The sequence below is a fragment of the Gallinula chloropus genome, assembly GCF_964237585.1.
Source record: "Gallinula chloropus genome assembly, chromosome: 12".
NCBI classification, from domain to species: Eukaryota; Metazoa; Chordata; class Aves; order Gruiformes; family Rallidae; genus Gallinula; species Gallinula chloropus.
The window spans coordinates 19,837,113-19,850,125 of NC_140097.1; the positions used below are offsets into that span (position 1 = coordinate 19,837,113).

A 13,013-nucleotide genomic window follows, 5' to 3' on the forward strand; every position below is an offset into this window, starting at 1 on the left:
TAATGGCTCCCAAACTTGGAACCCCACAACGAGCCCCAAGCTTTGAGTCAATACCACAACTGAACCTTCTGCAGTCATGTGATAAAGCAAAATTAATATGGGGGGGGGGGGGGGAAGAAAGCATGATTCCATCCCTGCAGGTTTAGAAGTTATTGCCAAGCACAATGAGAACTGGTGTGACCACCTTGGGTGTTTAAACTAGCTAGATCAAACCCAGACACATGCTAGCACCACGGTGCCCAACTGCAGCACAGACACACCCAGAACAGCTTCAAACCATCAGCATTTACTCCAGCAGTTAACTGGGAGTTCAGTATTTTAAAAAAAAGGGAAAAAAAACCAGAAAAAAACCCAACCAAACAACAATTTGTCTCCCTAAGAAGATTAATAGGTGCATTTAAAGAAATCAGTCTGTAGGCTTAATGAGAAAGAGGCAGCAAAATCCTAAATGTGAGACCTCCTACAGTTTTTCAGTCCAGCTGTACAATCAAATAATGGTTTATGTAACTAGGATTGGAACAAAATAAATTAAAAGTAATTTCATGTTTCATCAAAGGAAGACATACAGTTTGGAGTCAACGTGGAAAAAGCTCTAGTTCAGCACCACGTTCCCCCCAAGCCTTTCCTAAGCTTCCCATCACCAGCCAACTGGGGTTCTTCAGGAGGAAGGCAAATTACCAAGTCCCATAAGAACTTATTATATAAATTCTGACTATTCCTATTTTCTCAGTCATATCTGTGAGTGAAATGTTTTCTTTAGGACATGGAATTTAAAAAAAACCCCACCACCCAACCACCCCCCTACTGTTTTTCCCAGGCTGCAATCTGTTTTTTCTGGTTAAAAAAAGAGAAGTGGTTAACAGCTACAACATGTCAGTCTCTGGAAGTGATTCCCACACACCATTTCATCCTCTCACAGACATTAAATATGGCAACATCTCTTCATACTCCTCTGGTCTAGACTGATGAAGGAAGGATGCAAGCTACCAACATACTGGGGCACTCATACTGGAACCAGTTGGGCCTGGCAAGAGGGGCTGGACCCTTTTCAAGCCATATAACAAAAGCAAATGCCAGATCTAACAGTGAATTCATGCCTGTGTACAACTTCCAAGGACAGAGCACCCTCAGAAAGAGCACCCTGAAAGCACGTTAGGGGAGGTCACATAATCCAAGCATCTCCTAACACAGCTCAAAATCCATAAATAAAGCCAAGTTCCAACATAAATACCCACATTTGCAACACTATGATCCTAAGGAGAGCCCTGGTCCTGCAAAGGAACATCCACTGAAGCCAGGCTCTAAGCTCAGCATCAGCCCCACGTCCCTCTTGGCATCAGGAGAGGCCTGTGAGCTCCCACTGCTGGGAAAGACTCACAACAGGCAAAAAGGCAACATTCCACTGGCAGGGAAGGGAAAAAATGGGTGGAAAAGGGTTCAAAGGCTGCTCTCAGTTACTCACATCTGGCCTCCAGAAGTCTCGCTACCCTGCAATACCTCCTCAGAGGTCCATGCCTGGGGCACCCTGGGCGGGATGGAGGAGGGCATGCCAACCCCAAACAGGTCGGCTGGAACGCTGAATTTTGTCACGTCCACACCAGGCACCATTTCAGTCCAAGGTGATTTATTTGTTGTTGCTCTCTCTGGCCTTCAAAGGACCTGTCAGATCTTCATCCCAAAGCTGCTCAGCGTGGGAAACTGCTTTGTCACGTCTGGGGAAGCGCGGCCCCTGGCAGGTCCCAGAGCCAGGAGAAGGATGGTTGGTCACACCGGCTTGAAGACACTCAGAATTTCAGCAGCATTTCTGGAGCAGCACAAATGCACTCTCCCTTTGAGCCACATGTTATCTGCTTGCTCTAGGTTGCACTATAACTGTAGAAAAAGAGGGAAACCCTCTGAGAAGAGGGCAGGAGATGCTCTTCTCATGGAGAGCAGCAAGGCGTGCTCAGGCAGCAAAGGTTCAGGTGACTGCAGGTGGGAGAGGCAGGAGATGGCAGCTGGCACCTCACAGGAGTGTTCAGAAGCTGAAGGACATCCCGGGCAGGAATCACAGCACAGTACTGATGCCCACCCACACAGGATGAGGAAGCACCGAGAAACACAGGGATGGCCTCAACAGTCTTTGGAGAGGAGGGAAAGAGGTTCTCATGGGTTAGAGGAGCCTGGGCAAAGCTTGTTGCAGCTCAGGAAGTCACTGCGTAACCACAACGCAGTGAGAAGACCTGGTGTCCATAAGATGTCCTCTCCTTACCTCCTATACCATGTGCTGCCTGGCTGTGAACACAGAGAGGTGGGCAAGGGTAGGACGACCTCATTATCTCCAAAGGCTGAGCTCTGAGTCCTGACCCATGTACCAACTGTCCCCACTGTCTCCCAGACATGTGAGATGCCCCATCATCCGGCTGCAGAACCAGAACTGAGTGACTGTCCCAAGTCACCGCTGCTCCCTACAGTGAAGCCAGCTGGCCAGGATGGCCCAGGTCCAAGTCTTTGAGCAACACATTTGGTCTTGAAGGTGTTGTTATACCTCAGGAAGACATCTGGCAGTTCAGTCACATCTGCACGTCTCAGACATGCAGATTACCACAGGCAAATCAAAGCTGCGTTTTGGCTTCACAAGGTAGAGCATCTCAATTAAGACCTTAGTCGTCACCTTGATAATGGGACTATATGAAGGGGCATCTAATGGTGGTGGTCTAATGGTAATGGCCCAGAGGTCTCCTCTGGCTCTATGCTCCTGCCTTTGCCCACCAGTACCTTCCACACCCTGTTACAGGCACTTGGCTCTCGGACAACCGAGCTGACCACCAGCGAGCACTAACAGCCTCTGAGAGGAGGTGTTCATCTTGGTTGCTGTGGGGTGAAGACTCTTCCTAAGGTCAGGAAGTGAGAGGGGGACGAGGGCAGCCTGCTGAAGCAACCCATGAGCAAAGACAGGAAAAGAACCTGGGGACAGCCTGGGCAGGAGAGAGGGAGGTTTTGTTGTAGCTCTTCTTAGAAGCTGCCTAATAGACTTTACCGCATTGAACACACACGGGTTTTCCTTCTACAGTGACCTAGAAACACAACTAAATCACTTCTGACAAAAGAGAACGCACCAAACTGTTTAATCACAGCTTCACAGAGCCCGTGTGAACAGCTAATCTGCCGTTCATCACAGCACCTATCGCTTTGGGTTGAGGGAGGCTGTGTATTTTAGGAGGTGAAGCTTCTATTTAAACCTGGCGTGATCATATATCCCACCACACCCTCTGGTAAATGGCTCCCAGACTTATTTACACTCACTGCTCACATACATTTCCTTGCCATTTGGCTAGGTCAGACCTCCAAGCTCCAGGTTTTGGTTTGCCTTTGTTATCCACTGGGACAATCCTTACCACCCAGTGCCAGAAGTCAGGTCAGATGGCATACCATCACCTCTCATCTCAAGCCAAACCATGACATTTAAAGAGAGAAGCCAAAATCACATTCAGGTGTGGTTTTTCTTGACTTGGTGGTTGAAGCTCCTCTGCCTCCAAGGAGCTGCTGTCTCCTGCCCCATCAAACCACTTCCCTGATCTGTTGGTGGGCTGGGGTCTACCTTTGATATCAAACACACACTATAAAGAGGTCAAGAGTCAGTGGGATACTACCACTGGCATAGTCAAGACATCTTTGATATTAAATATGAGCAGAGCACAGGCGAGGACACCCCCAGGAACACCCCTCCTACCCTCGCTGTAGGGCACGGGCCAGCATTAACCAGATGGGATGGTACCACTCCCTCTTGCAGCTCCTCAACAGCTCACTGGAGATGCTTGGTGCTCTCAGTGAGGAGCCAGCTCGCTGTATGTATGAAAACTTTCGGGTGTCAGTGACACACAGAGCAGTACAGCGTGCCCAGTGCTGAGTGACAGGCGGCACAGCCGTGCCGCGGGGTCACGCCGAAGCTCGGCACCTCCCAGCACTAAGACAGACAAGAGAGCCCTGATCCTAAGGGCTGTCACGCCTGTGGATTGATGCAAAAACTAACACATCTGTCACTCAGAGGGACGCCTGAGAACAGGGTGATGGCTCAGCAGCAACGATCTCGATCGCAAGAAAATGTAGGCAGCTTATGGTGTGTGGGACCAGGATGACCATCAGCACTGGGCTGTCACTCACCACCAGCCCAAAACCCACCTCGGGCAGCTCCTCAGCAAAGACAGTGTGATGATCTCATTGCCACGTCCAGTGAAAAGCTGGAGCACCACTGCCATGGAGCCTGGGTCACCCTACGAGCCACCCGGCTTTGGGAGTGCTGCCTGCACCCTGCCTGCCTGTCACACCCTTCCCCAGGCATGTCACACACCGGGAAACGAGTCTGGTGGTGTTGCATCGGGATTGCTGAGACAAGCCCCCTCGGCTGATGGTGTACCGCTGCGCCGGGCCCGGTGAGAGGCAGGGTCTGCAGCAGGACCCCCAGCGTGGATGGACCCACCGCTTCCAGGGGACGGGGTCTGAGGCAGGACCCCCAGCGCGGATGGACCCACCGGTTCCAGGGGATGGGGTCTGCGGCAGGACCCCCAGCGCGGATGGACCCACTGGTTCCAGGGGATGGGGTCTGAGGCAGGACCCCCAGCGCGGATGGACCCACCGGTTCCAGGGGATGGGGTCTGCGGCAGGACCCCCAGCGCGGATGGACCCACTGGTTCCAGGGGATGGGGTCTGAGGCAGGACCCCCAGTGCGGACGGACCCACCGGTTCCAGGGGATGTGGTCACTTGGAGCTGCAGCACCACTGGACATCCACAGAAGAGCCTGGTCACCAGCACGTGGGGTTTCAGGGCGTAGGACGTGTCCCCACCACAGCCACAAGCTGTGGAAGGAGGAGCTGGAGGAGCTTCAACCAGCACAAGCCAGTGGAATGAAGGAAATCAGCCCTTCCCGATGCTTCCACGTTCTCCTTCTTGAGCAGAAGTGGGTGGCACAGGCGCATCCAGGAGCCCCCCCCCCAGCAAAAGGCGGGGTAGAGAGGCAAGCCTTCAGCACCACACCCCAGGGAGAAACCCCGGCACGCCAAACAGGCTGCAAATCCCTGTGTTTGTTTTGGAAATAAAGGCATCAATATTTGATGCCAAACATTCTGAATATTGATGAGCAATGTTCATGGAAGAGGTTTTGGAGTTACTTAAGCACCCAGGATGGTGCTGTCTAAATTCAGGGGGCTCGTGGCTGCTGGCTGAGCTCTCAGAAGTACGTAAAGCTCCGCTCACTAACGAGCAGGCGCGTTGCGGCTGACACCCCCTGCCCATCACGGGAGAGGAAGAGGAACCACAGCCCAGTGGGATATTTAACACAGCAAATATTTTGACTTGATCTGCCAAGTGAGCCATTTTGTACTCCTCCTTTTACCTTCTCCTTCGCTCACGCTGAGGTGTTGCCTACATCTGTTCTTCCCCTCCCGACTCCAAGACAGCCTCCGCTCCCTCCCAGTGTCTTACAGCACGGCAGACAAGCTGGATCGAGGATGGGTCATGGGGGCACAAAGCAATAGGACAGGGGTGATGGATTTAAACTGAAGCAGGGGAGATTGAGGTTAGATATTGGGAAGAAACTCTTCCCCAGGAGCATGGGGAGGCCCTGGCACAGAGCACCCAGAGCAGCTGGAGCTGCATCTGGATCCCTGGCAGGGTTCAAGACCAGGCGGGATGGGGCTTTGGGCACCCTGGGCTGGTGGGGGGTGTTCCTGCCCATGGCAGGGGGTGGCACTGGGGGGACTTTGAGGTTCCTTCCCACCCCGGCCATTGATTCTATGATATAAAATCCTAAGCACAGGCACGTGGCAGGCTTTCCCGGAGTGCCAGCCCGCAGCTCAGCTCACAGCCAGGAAAAACCTGGTTTAATACCCAAGGAAAAGTTTTTCCCAGCGATGCCCAGGAGGGCAGCATCCCAGCGGGATCCAGCTGAGGGCTCAGCCTCCCTGGGGACCACAGCCCCTGGGAACAAACAGGAAACTGGCTCTGCTGACGAGCCCGAGCCCTGGCCGTAGCCTGGTTTTCCAGCCAGCACGGTCAGATGGAAACGGGCATCGGCTGCCCATTCCTGCAAGCCCAGGAGAAGCGCTCACTTAAAGACAGAGAAACTGGATTAATTGGGTTTTTTTCCAATTACTTCTATGCATACACTCGTTACTGCTACGGTGCTGAGGGCACGAAAACAAGATAATGCCTGGGAAACACATGGGAGCTCCCAGTCAGGCAGGACAGAGCACGTGAACTTGGTAACTTGAGCTATTTTCTCTAATTTGCAGGGGTGCTTCCTTCAGCCCTGCTCCTCTACCACGCTCTTTCCCATGACCTGATGTTCCTCCCTCCAAGCTCCACCACCTGCCAAACAAGCTGATGCTGAATGTGGAGCAGGGTGAACAGGATCAGCGCCCACCTCAACGGTTCGAGCCAAGCGAAGGCTCTGTGGGGAGCGCTTGCAGCACACACCAGAGCTGCTGCCACTCAGTACTAGAAACTTCCTTACTCACTTCAAGACCTTCGACTTGCAGCGACCCAACCCAGAGACTCGAGACATTCTGGGACATTCCGTAAAGTGGCTTTTTTATCCCAGAAAGCAAAGGTCTCTGCTCTGGGAGAAAGCTTCCTCCTGACCTGGAAGCCCAGCAGCTGTTGGCTACACACACCCCACAGGCTCTGGAGGAACAGCGATGCTAAAGCACTGCTGCTCCCACTGACAGCCCGGGTGTTTGCGGCTGGTCCTCAGCGCTTCCTGGGAGACCAGCCCTCTTCCTCTCTCCGGTCCTTCAGCCTCAGCTGGTGCATCCAGGTGTCAAAAAAACCCCCTCAGCTCCACGGCTGGGCAGCAGCCAGACCAAAAACCTGAATGGACTTAATCAGGCACAGACAAACACAGTTGGAAGCAGCAATAAAGTCTCTCTTCAGGGTACCAGGTAAACCAGGCACATCAAACACCGCACCCCGAGCTATGTTTCTGAACCTGGGATCACCCCTGCTCTGCCCTCCCACCCCTCCTCATCAATCCATCTAACTGCACCCCCAAACGAGCCCTGTGCTCAGAGAGGGGGTGTGTTTCTCTTCAGAGGAGCACTCCATGGCTTCCCTCCCTCCTCCTACTCAGCATCACCCGAAAACCAGAGCTGGGCACAAGCCCCCCCACCCCTCGGTGGGATTTCACCAATGCCTCATGCAAGGGCTGAGGTCTTCTCACCGGCGCTGAAAAGCACCTCGCCTGATGCAATCCCACGCCACGCTTGCCTCTCCCCGCGCTGCACCCGCTGCCAGAGCCGACCCGGCTCACAGCCGAGCACCCAAGCACAGGCAGGTTTATCGGCAGCGGTGGGTGTTGTGAGCCGGCAAGAAGACCCTGCTCCTCAAGGATGTTTCCTGACATCTCCCCTCCACAGCGGGCACACGGCTTCCTGCACGCGGGTGTGATGGATCCGGACCCGAGCCCCTGAAAGCCAGCGCGCCGCACGGGAGGTGTGCAGGCTAACGCAAGCCGTGGGTGACTACACAGGAAAGTAACATTGCCATGGTCTTCCCTGGCTTGTGTCTGGCTTCAGACCGTTTGATTCAGAGAGAGAAAAACCAAAATGATGGCCAAAACCTTGGGAAAAATTCCCTTTCCCTCACCTTGCCACCCGGGACTCTCCGGGCAGCACGTCTCGCGCCGCACGCCCGCTGCTGGGTCAGCACGAGCCACACTTTGCTAAACCCTTCACAACGCCCGGTCTGTCTCACATCCCCACAGCTCACAAAGCTGACTGATTTCTGGAGGCCTTCATTCCCACTTTGCTACCTTCAATTAAACCCCCTCAACGCTGCCTCGGCTCCCCGCACCTCTCCCACGCTCCGTTTTCACGCACCGGTACAGATCAGCACCTTCCCCATCCCACTGCTCCGCAGCAGCCTTCACCACCAGCCCGCAGAGCCCTGCACAGCCCACCTCTTTAATTGCATTAATTAATTGCAAGGGAGGGCAGCGCCCCGGGAGAGGCAGGAGCATCAGCGCAGCGTGCGAGGGCTCGGGCACAGCCCAGCACAACTGTGCTCCCCCTCTGCTGCACCAGTCTCGTGCTCTCTGGGACCCCAACATCCCCCAAACAGCAAACCCAAGAGCAAACCCTGGGCAGCAACGGGGGGAGTCACACGGCAGCGCCGAAACCAGATGGAGACGGTGGATCTGCACAGCTCCCTGGGCTGAGCTTCCTCCACTGGCCCAAATATCCCTGCCAGTATTTAATTCTGAACCCCTACGAGCAGCTGATGAACAAGTTCTTGCTGGCAGTTAGAAGTGGAGGGTCTGGCGAGCCTTTAGCAAGGGGAACCAGACAGAATGTAAAGGAGAAGCAGCACAATTTCACTCTGGGGCGTTTTTTTCACCCTCCCCATGTCAAAGCTAACAGGGATTTTACAAAGAGGAGCCACCGGCAGCACGGCTGCCCTGGAGCATCCTTGAATCCTGCCTGGATGTGAAGGCGCAGCCTGCGAGCAGCGATTGCAGCCGGCCGGCTGGGAGCAAGAGGAAGGCACCCCCACCCCACGCACCCCCATCCCACGCACCCCCACGCCACGCACACCCCCACATCTCCCCCGTTTCAAACACCACCGCAGCCGGCAGCACAAGCAGAGCTCAGCGCCACACGGGCGAGGCAGAGCCCCACACCTGCCGCCCCGGCCACACGCCGTAGGCAAACTGCCACCGAGTCCCCCGCATCCCTCCGTGCAACTTTCTGCCTCATTTCTCCAGGCAGGATGATATTTTAGGATCAGCTTTTGGGGGTGTTTGGTTTTTGTAAAGGACTCTCTCCAGTCCCACGCCCATGCCTGCTCCTGGAAGCATCTCCCACCCAGCCAGCGCTGCCTGGCAGAGGGCGAGCCGCTCGGCAGGGTTCCCCGTGAGGTTTCGCACCGACGGCTCCTGGCAGGGCTGCACGTCCCTCCTGTTACATAACGACCTTCCCCACCCAGTGCTGCCTCTGGTTGGGGCAGCCACATTTGGGGCGCTCACAGACCCCCCCCCGACACTTCCACCCATGTGCGGCCAAGCACCGTCCTCACACCCCAGCCAGACCCCCCATCCCGGTCCCCAGTGTTTGATGTGCCACCTGCCAATTCCCGCTGCCCCAGCTTCTCTCTTCCCTGTGCCTCCCCTTTCCTCCAGGCTGCACCCCAAAACCCTCTCCGAGCCCCGGGTGCTGTTCGCTGCCCCATCCGTGCCCAGGAGCATCCCCCCCTTCCTGCTCCCACTGCCCCTCCGCACAGCCTGGGCTCCCGAATCCCAAATCGCAGCCCCCCCACCTCCCTCCTGAGCTCGCTCCCCCTCAGGGCACCCTCACTGCTGGGCCTCCCCCCTCGGGCAGCACCCACCTTCCCCCCACTCCCCCCGAACGCCGCACCCCGTGCTGAGGGCTCGGCGTCGCCCGCACCCGTCCCCAAGCCTCACCCCCGCCTATCCCAGAACCCAGAGGTGCCCCCGAGTCGCCCCGGGGCTGCTCTGTCCGGCCAGCAGCCGCCACCCGTCTGGGCGGCCTCCATCCCCCTCCTCGCCCTGCCGGCACCCCGCCCGGCCCACGCCGCTCTCCCGCCGGCTCCCAGCCCCCGCACGCCCCTCTCGCAGCCCGCCGGCCCAAACGGCTCCCGCCTCCTCCGCGCCCCAGCGCCCCGGCACCCGCCGCCCGACGCCGGGGCGCCCGCCCCCCGCACACCCCGCTCCTGTTCCCCGCGGCCCCCCGCGCCCCTCCTCTCCCGGCTCCCCCGTCCTCCCGCTCCCGCCACCCCCCCGCCGCCCCGTACCCCCGCTGCCGCCCCCCGCACCCCGCTGACCTGGGCCCGGGCGCGCCGCCCGGGAGCTGTCCGCCGCCGCCCGGTGCTGAAGGCGGCTTGGCGGCGGCGGCGGGCGGCGGGGCCCCGGCGGCGGCGGCGGCCCCGGCGGCGGCGGGCGGCAGCTGCCCGTCGTCGCCGCCGCCCTCCAGGCTGGCCTCGTTGCCCATGGCGGGCCGGGCGGGACCGCTCCCTCAGCGCAGCGCCGCCTCCGCCGCCGCCATCAGCCCCGCGCCGCCGTCGCCGCCTGCCCCCGCCGCCCCTTGCGCATGCGCCCGCTCTGCGCCCGCTCGCGCGGCGGGCACGCGCGCCGCCCGGCCAATCGCCGCCCGCCGCCCCGCCCTCGCCCCCCCCCCCTCCCTCCGGCACGTGCCCCCCGCCCCGCGGGCGCGCGCCGGGGCAGCCAATGGCGGCGCGAGGCGGCGGCGGCGGGCGCGCCCGGGGAGGCCCCGCCCCTCCGAGCCCGCCCGGCCAATCGGCGCTCGGCCGCGCCCGCGCCCGCCAGGCGGCGCCCCGCGAGCTCGTGCCCTGACAGCCAATGAGCTGCGCGGCCCCCGTGAGGTCACACCCCGGCGGCCAATGAGCGCTCGGTCCCGCATGAGGTTACAACCCGCGGCCAATGGGCAGCCACCTGCCCGTGAGGTCACAGGCTGCTGCAGGATGTCACACGCTGCCAACCAATGAGCCTCACCCTCCCCTATGAAGTCACGGGCTGCCCCAGGACATCACACCCTGCCAGCCAATGAGTGCCCCGGTGAGGTCACGCACTGCTGTATGACATCACACCCTGCCAGCCAATGAGTGTCCCTGTGAGGTCACGCACTGCCATGTGACATCACACCCTGCCAGCCAAAGAGTGCCCCAGTGATGCCAGGCACTGCTGTACGACATCACACCCCGCCAGCCAATGTGTGGCCCTGTGAGGTCAGGCACTGCTGTACGACATCACACCCCGCCAGCCAATCAGTGCCCTGCTTGCTGAAGGGTGCCAGGCAGCCCTGCGCGTCAGGCACCAATGAGCTCTCTGCTGCCTCCTGAGGTGCCCTCAGGAGCGGGCAACGCGTGCAGCCAGCTCCCGGTGAGGTCAGGGGCTCCCCAATGAGGCGATGGAGCTCTCAGCCAACGAGCTCACGCTGCGCCCAGCCCGCGATGGCTGCTGCTCCCCCACAATGCCACAGGGCCTCACCAATGGGCCCGCTGGCTCTCCCTGAGATCCAGGCTCAGGCAGCGAGTGCCCAGCTTCCCCGGTGAGGTCACTGGGAAGCTGTTAGGACACCGTGCCTCACCTGCATGAGGTCACAGTCTCCCTGATGACGTCAGTAGAGGCCCAGCCCAGCTGGGGACTCCCACTGTGCACTGGGCTGGCACGCTGACACCTCTCTCAGATCTCGCCTGTAGTTAACAAGTGGAGACGTTAATTAACAGCACCTCCTCGTGGAACTGGCTGCTGCTCAGAGGCCATCCCGGGGGGCTCAGCACCCCCTCCCTGTCCCAGGGGGGGCACCGTCCTGCTGCCTGTCCCCTCCTGCCACCCCACAGCCACCCGCTCCCTGTCCTGCTGCAGCCCACACCCTGCTGCCAGGATCGTGCCCACTGTGGGGGGAGCAGGGGAAGGACCCCCAGGAGGCCCCCAGCAGATGCCATTCCCAAAACATAACACCAGCTAAAGCCTAAAATCAACCTGGAACGGGGGCTGCCCGTTCCCACCTCCGAGCCCACAGAGATTAGAAGTGGGACCAACACGCCCCTGCCTGGGACCCAGCCCCTCCAGCCCCAGCACCCCTAAGAGCCTTCTGGCTAGTGCTGGGGGTGTAACACATGGGACAGAAGGGGGAAGGCAGCTTTTGGGGAGCCAAAAATCATTGCTGAGCAAGAGTATAAAGGCTCCAGGTCCAGCAGGAAATAATAAACCAGTAACACCCACAGGAGAAGCGGCACAGAAAGTTGGGGAGTGCTGGAGTGGGAGGAAGGGTGCCCGAATGGACAAGGGGGCTGGAATAGAAACCCCTGGCAGACTCAAAATCTCCCCCTGAACTCCCCAGAGGCTGGAGCAGGCAGAGCAGCAGCCCCAGCTCAGGCTGTGCCCATTAGGGCACTCAAGACCCTGATGCCAAACCCCAAGTTAGGTGATGCCTGCTCCAGAGAGGAAGGAAAAGCCACCCAGGAGGCAGCCCCAACCCCAAACTGGGGGTGCTTTGCTCTCCATGGTCAGTGCAGGGGATTTTTGGGGCCAGGATGAATTTCTTTTCAAACAGAAATCAGACTGAAGCAAGGGGAGGCAAGGGACCCAGCAGACATGGGATGGGAAGAGGCTGTCCTGTCAGGGCCCTGCTGGGGAGGTGATGCTGGGTAACACAGCCCTCAGAGCCCCCAGGGCTGCCTGGGGCTTGATCAGGTGCCAGACCTGTCCCCCATCTCCAGCGGGGCCTAGAGGAGGTGCTGGCTCTGCCTTCACAGGTACTGACAGCAGCAGCTCTCCAGCACCCCACCATGGAAGCAGAAGTGTCTCCCTAGCCCTGTGTCAGCCTCAAGACACCGAAACCAACCCTGACACTTGGTTGGGGTTGTGGGGATTGTTTTGCACACCCTGGTGTTCAGCAGCCAGCCCAAAGCACTGTAGGCAGTGGCCTTGCTCCCTGCCCTGGGCACGGGCAGTGCTTCCAGCCCAGCTTCAGCCCTTCCTGAGCCCTCAGGGCTGGCACCAGAGGTTGCAGGAGGAGCAGGAGCATCCTTCAGGGCCCTGAGCTCTGCCCCTCACCCTGAGAAACCACGCAGGAGCCAGGTGTATTTACAAGTGTGCACAATCATGTATTTTATTCCCAAAAGACACCTTTTCAGCCAGCTGGGGACTGAGGTGCCCATCCTGAAGCTGCTGGAAGTGGGAAACACCACAGCTTTACACAGTAGAATGCTACAGTGAGGTACCTCACCAAGCCTGCTCCTCGTGCAGCCCTGGGGCAAGAGGGGAGGGAGCTCCTGTCCTCTGGCTCCAGCTGAGGAAGCCCACAGAGGCTCAGCCCCACTGGTTCTCCAGCACGTGGAGCCCTTCCCAGCCCTCACACCACCAAGCAGCCTGGTTTTAAAAGAACAAAACACTTCTACAACCTCATTTTTAAAAAAACCCCAGGAATTTGTGAGTGAGTTTCACACAGGCCTGCAGCAGAGGGAAGGAAGGTGGTCGAGTTGGTGCTGAATACACAGC

At 58.5% G+C, this 13,013-nt stretch overlaps 1 protein-coding gene across 1 annotated transcript in view; it reads right to left on the minus strand.

Moving 5' to 3' along the window:
* BSN (bassoon presynaptic cytomatrix protein) overlaps positions 1 to 9,981 on the minus strand; it is a gene marked incomplete at both ends in the record, with an annotated part of 94,830 nt that extends 84,849 nt beyond the window's left edge. The window contains one exon of the mRNA XM_084269783.1: positions 9,815 to 9,981. Within this exon, the coding sequence (XP_084125909.1) occupies positions 9,815 to 9,981 (167 nt within the window). The remainder of the gene's footprint in view (positions 1 to 9,814) is intronic.
* Positions 9,982 to 13,013: the final 3,032 nt, after the last annotated feature.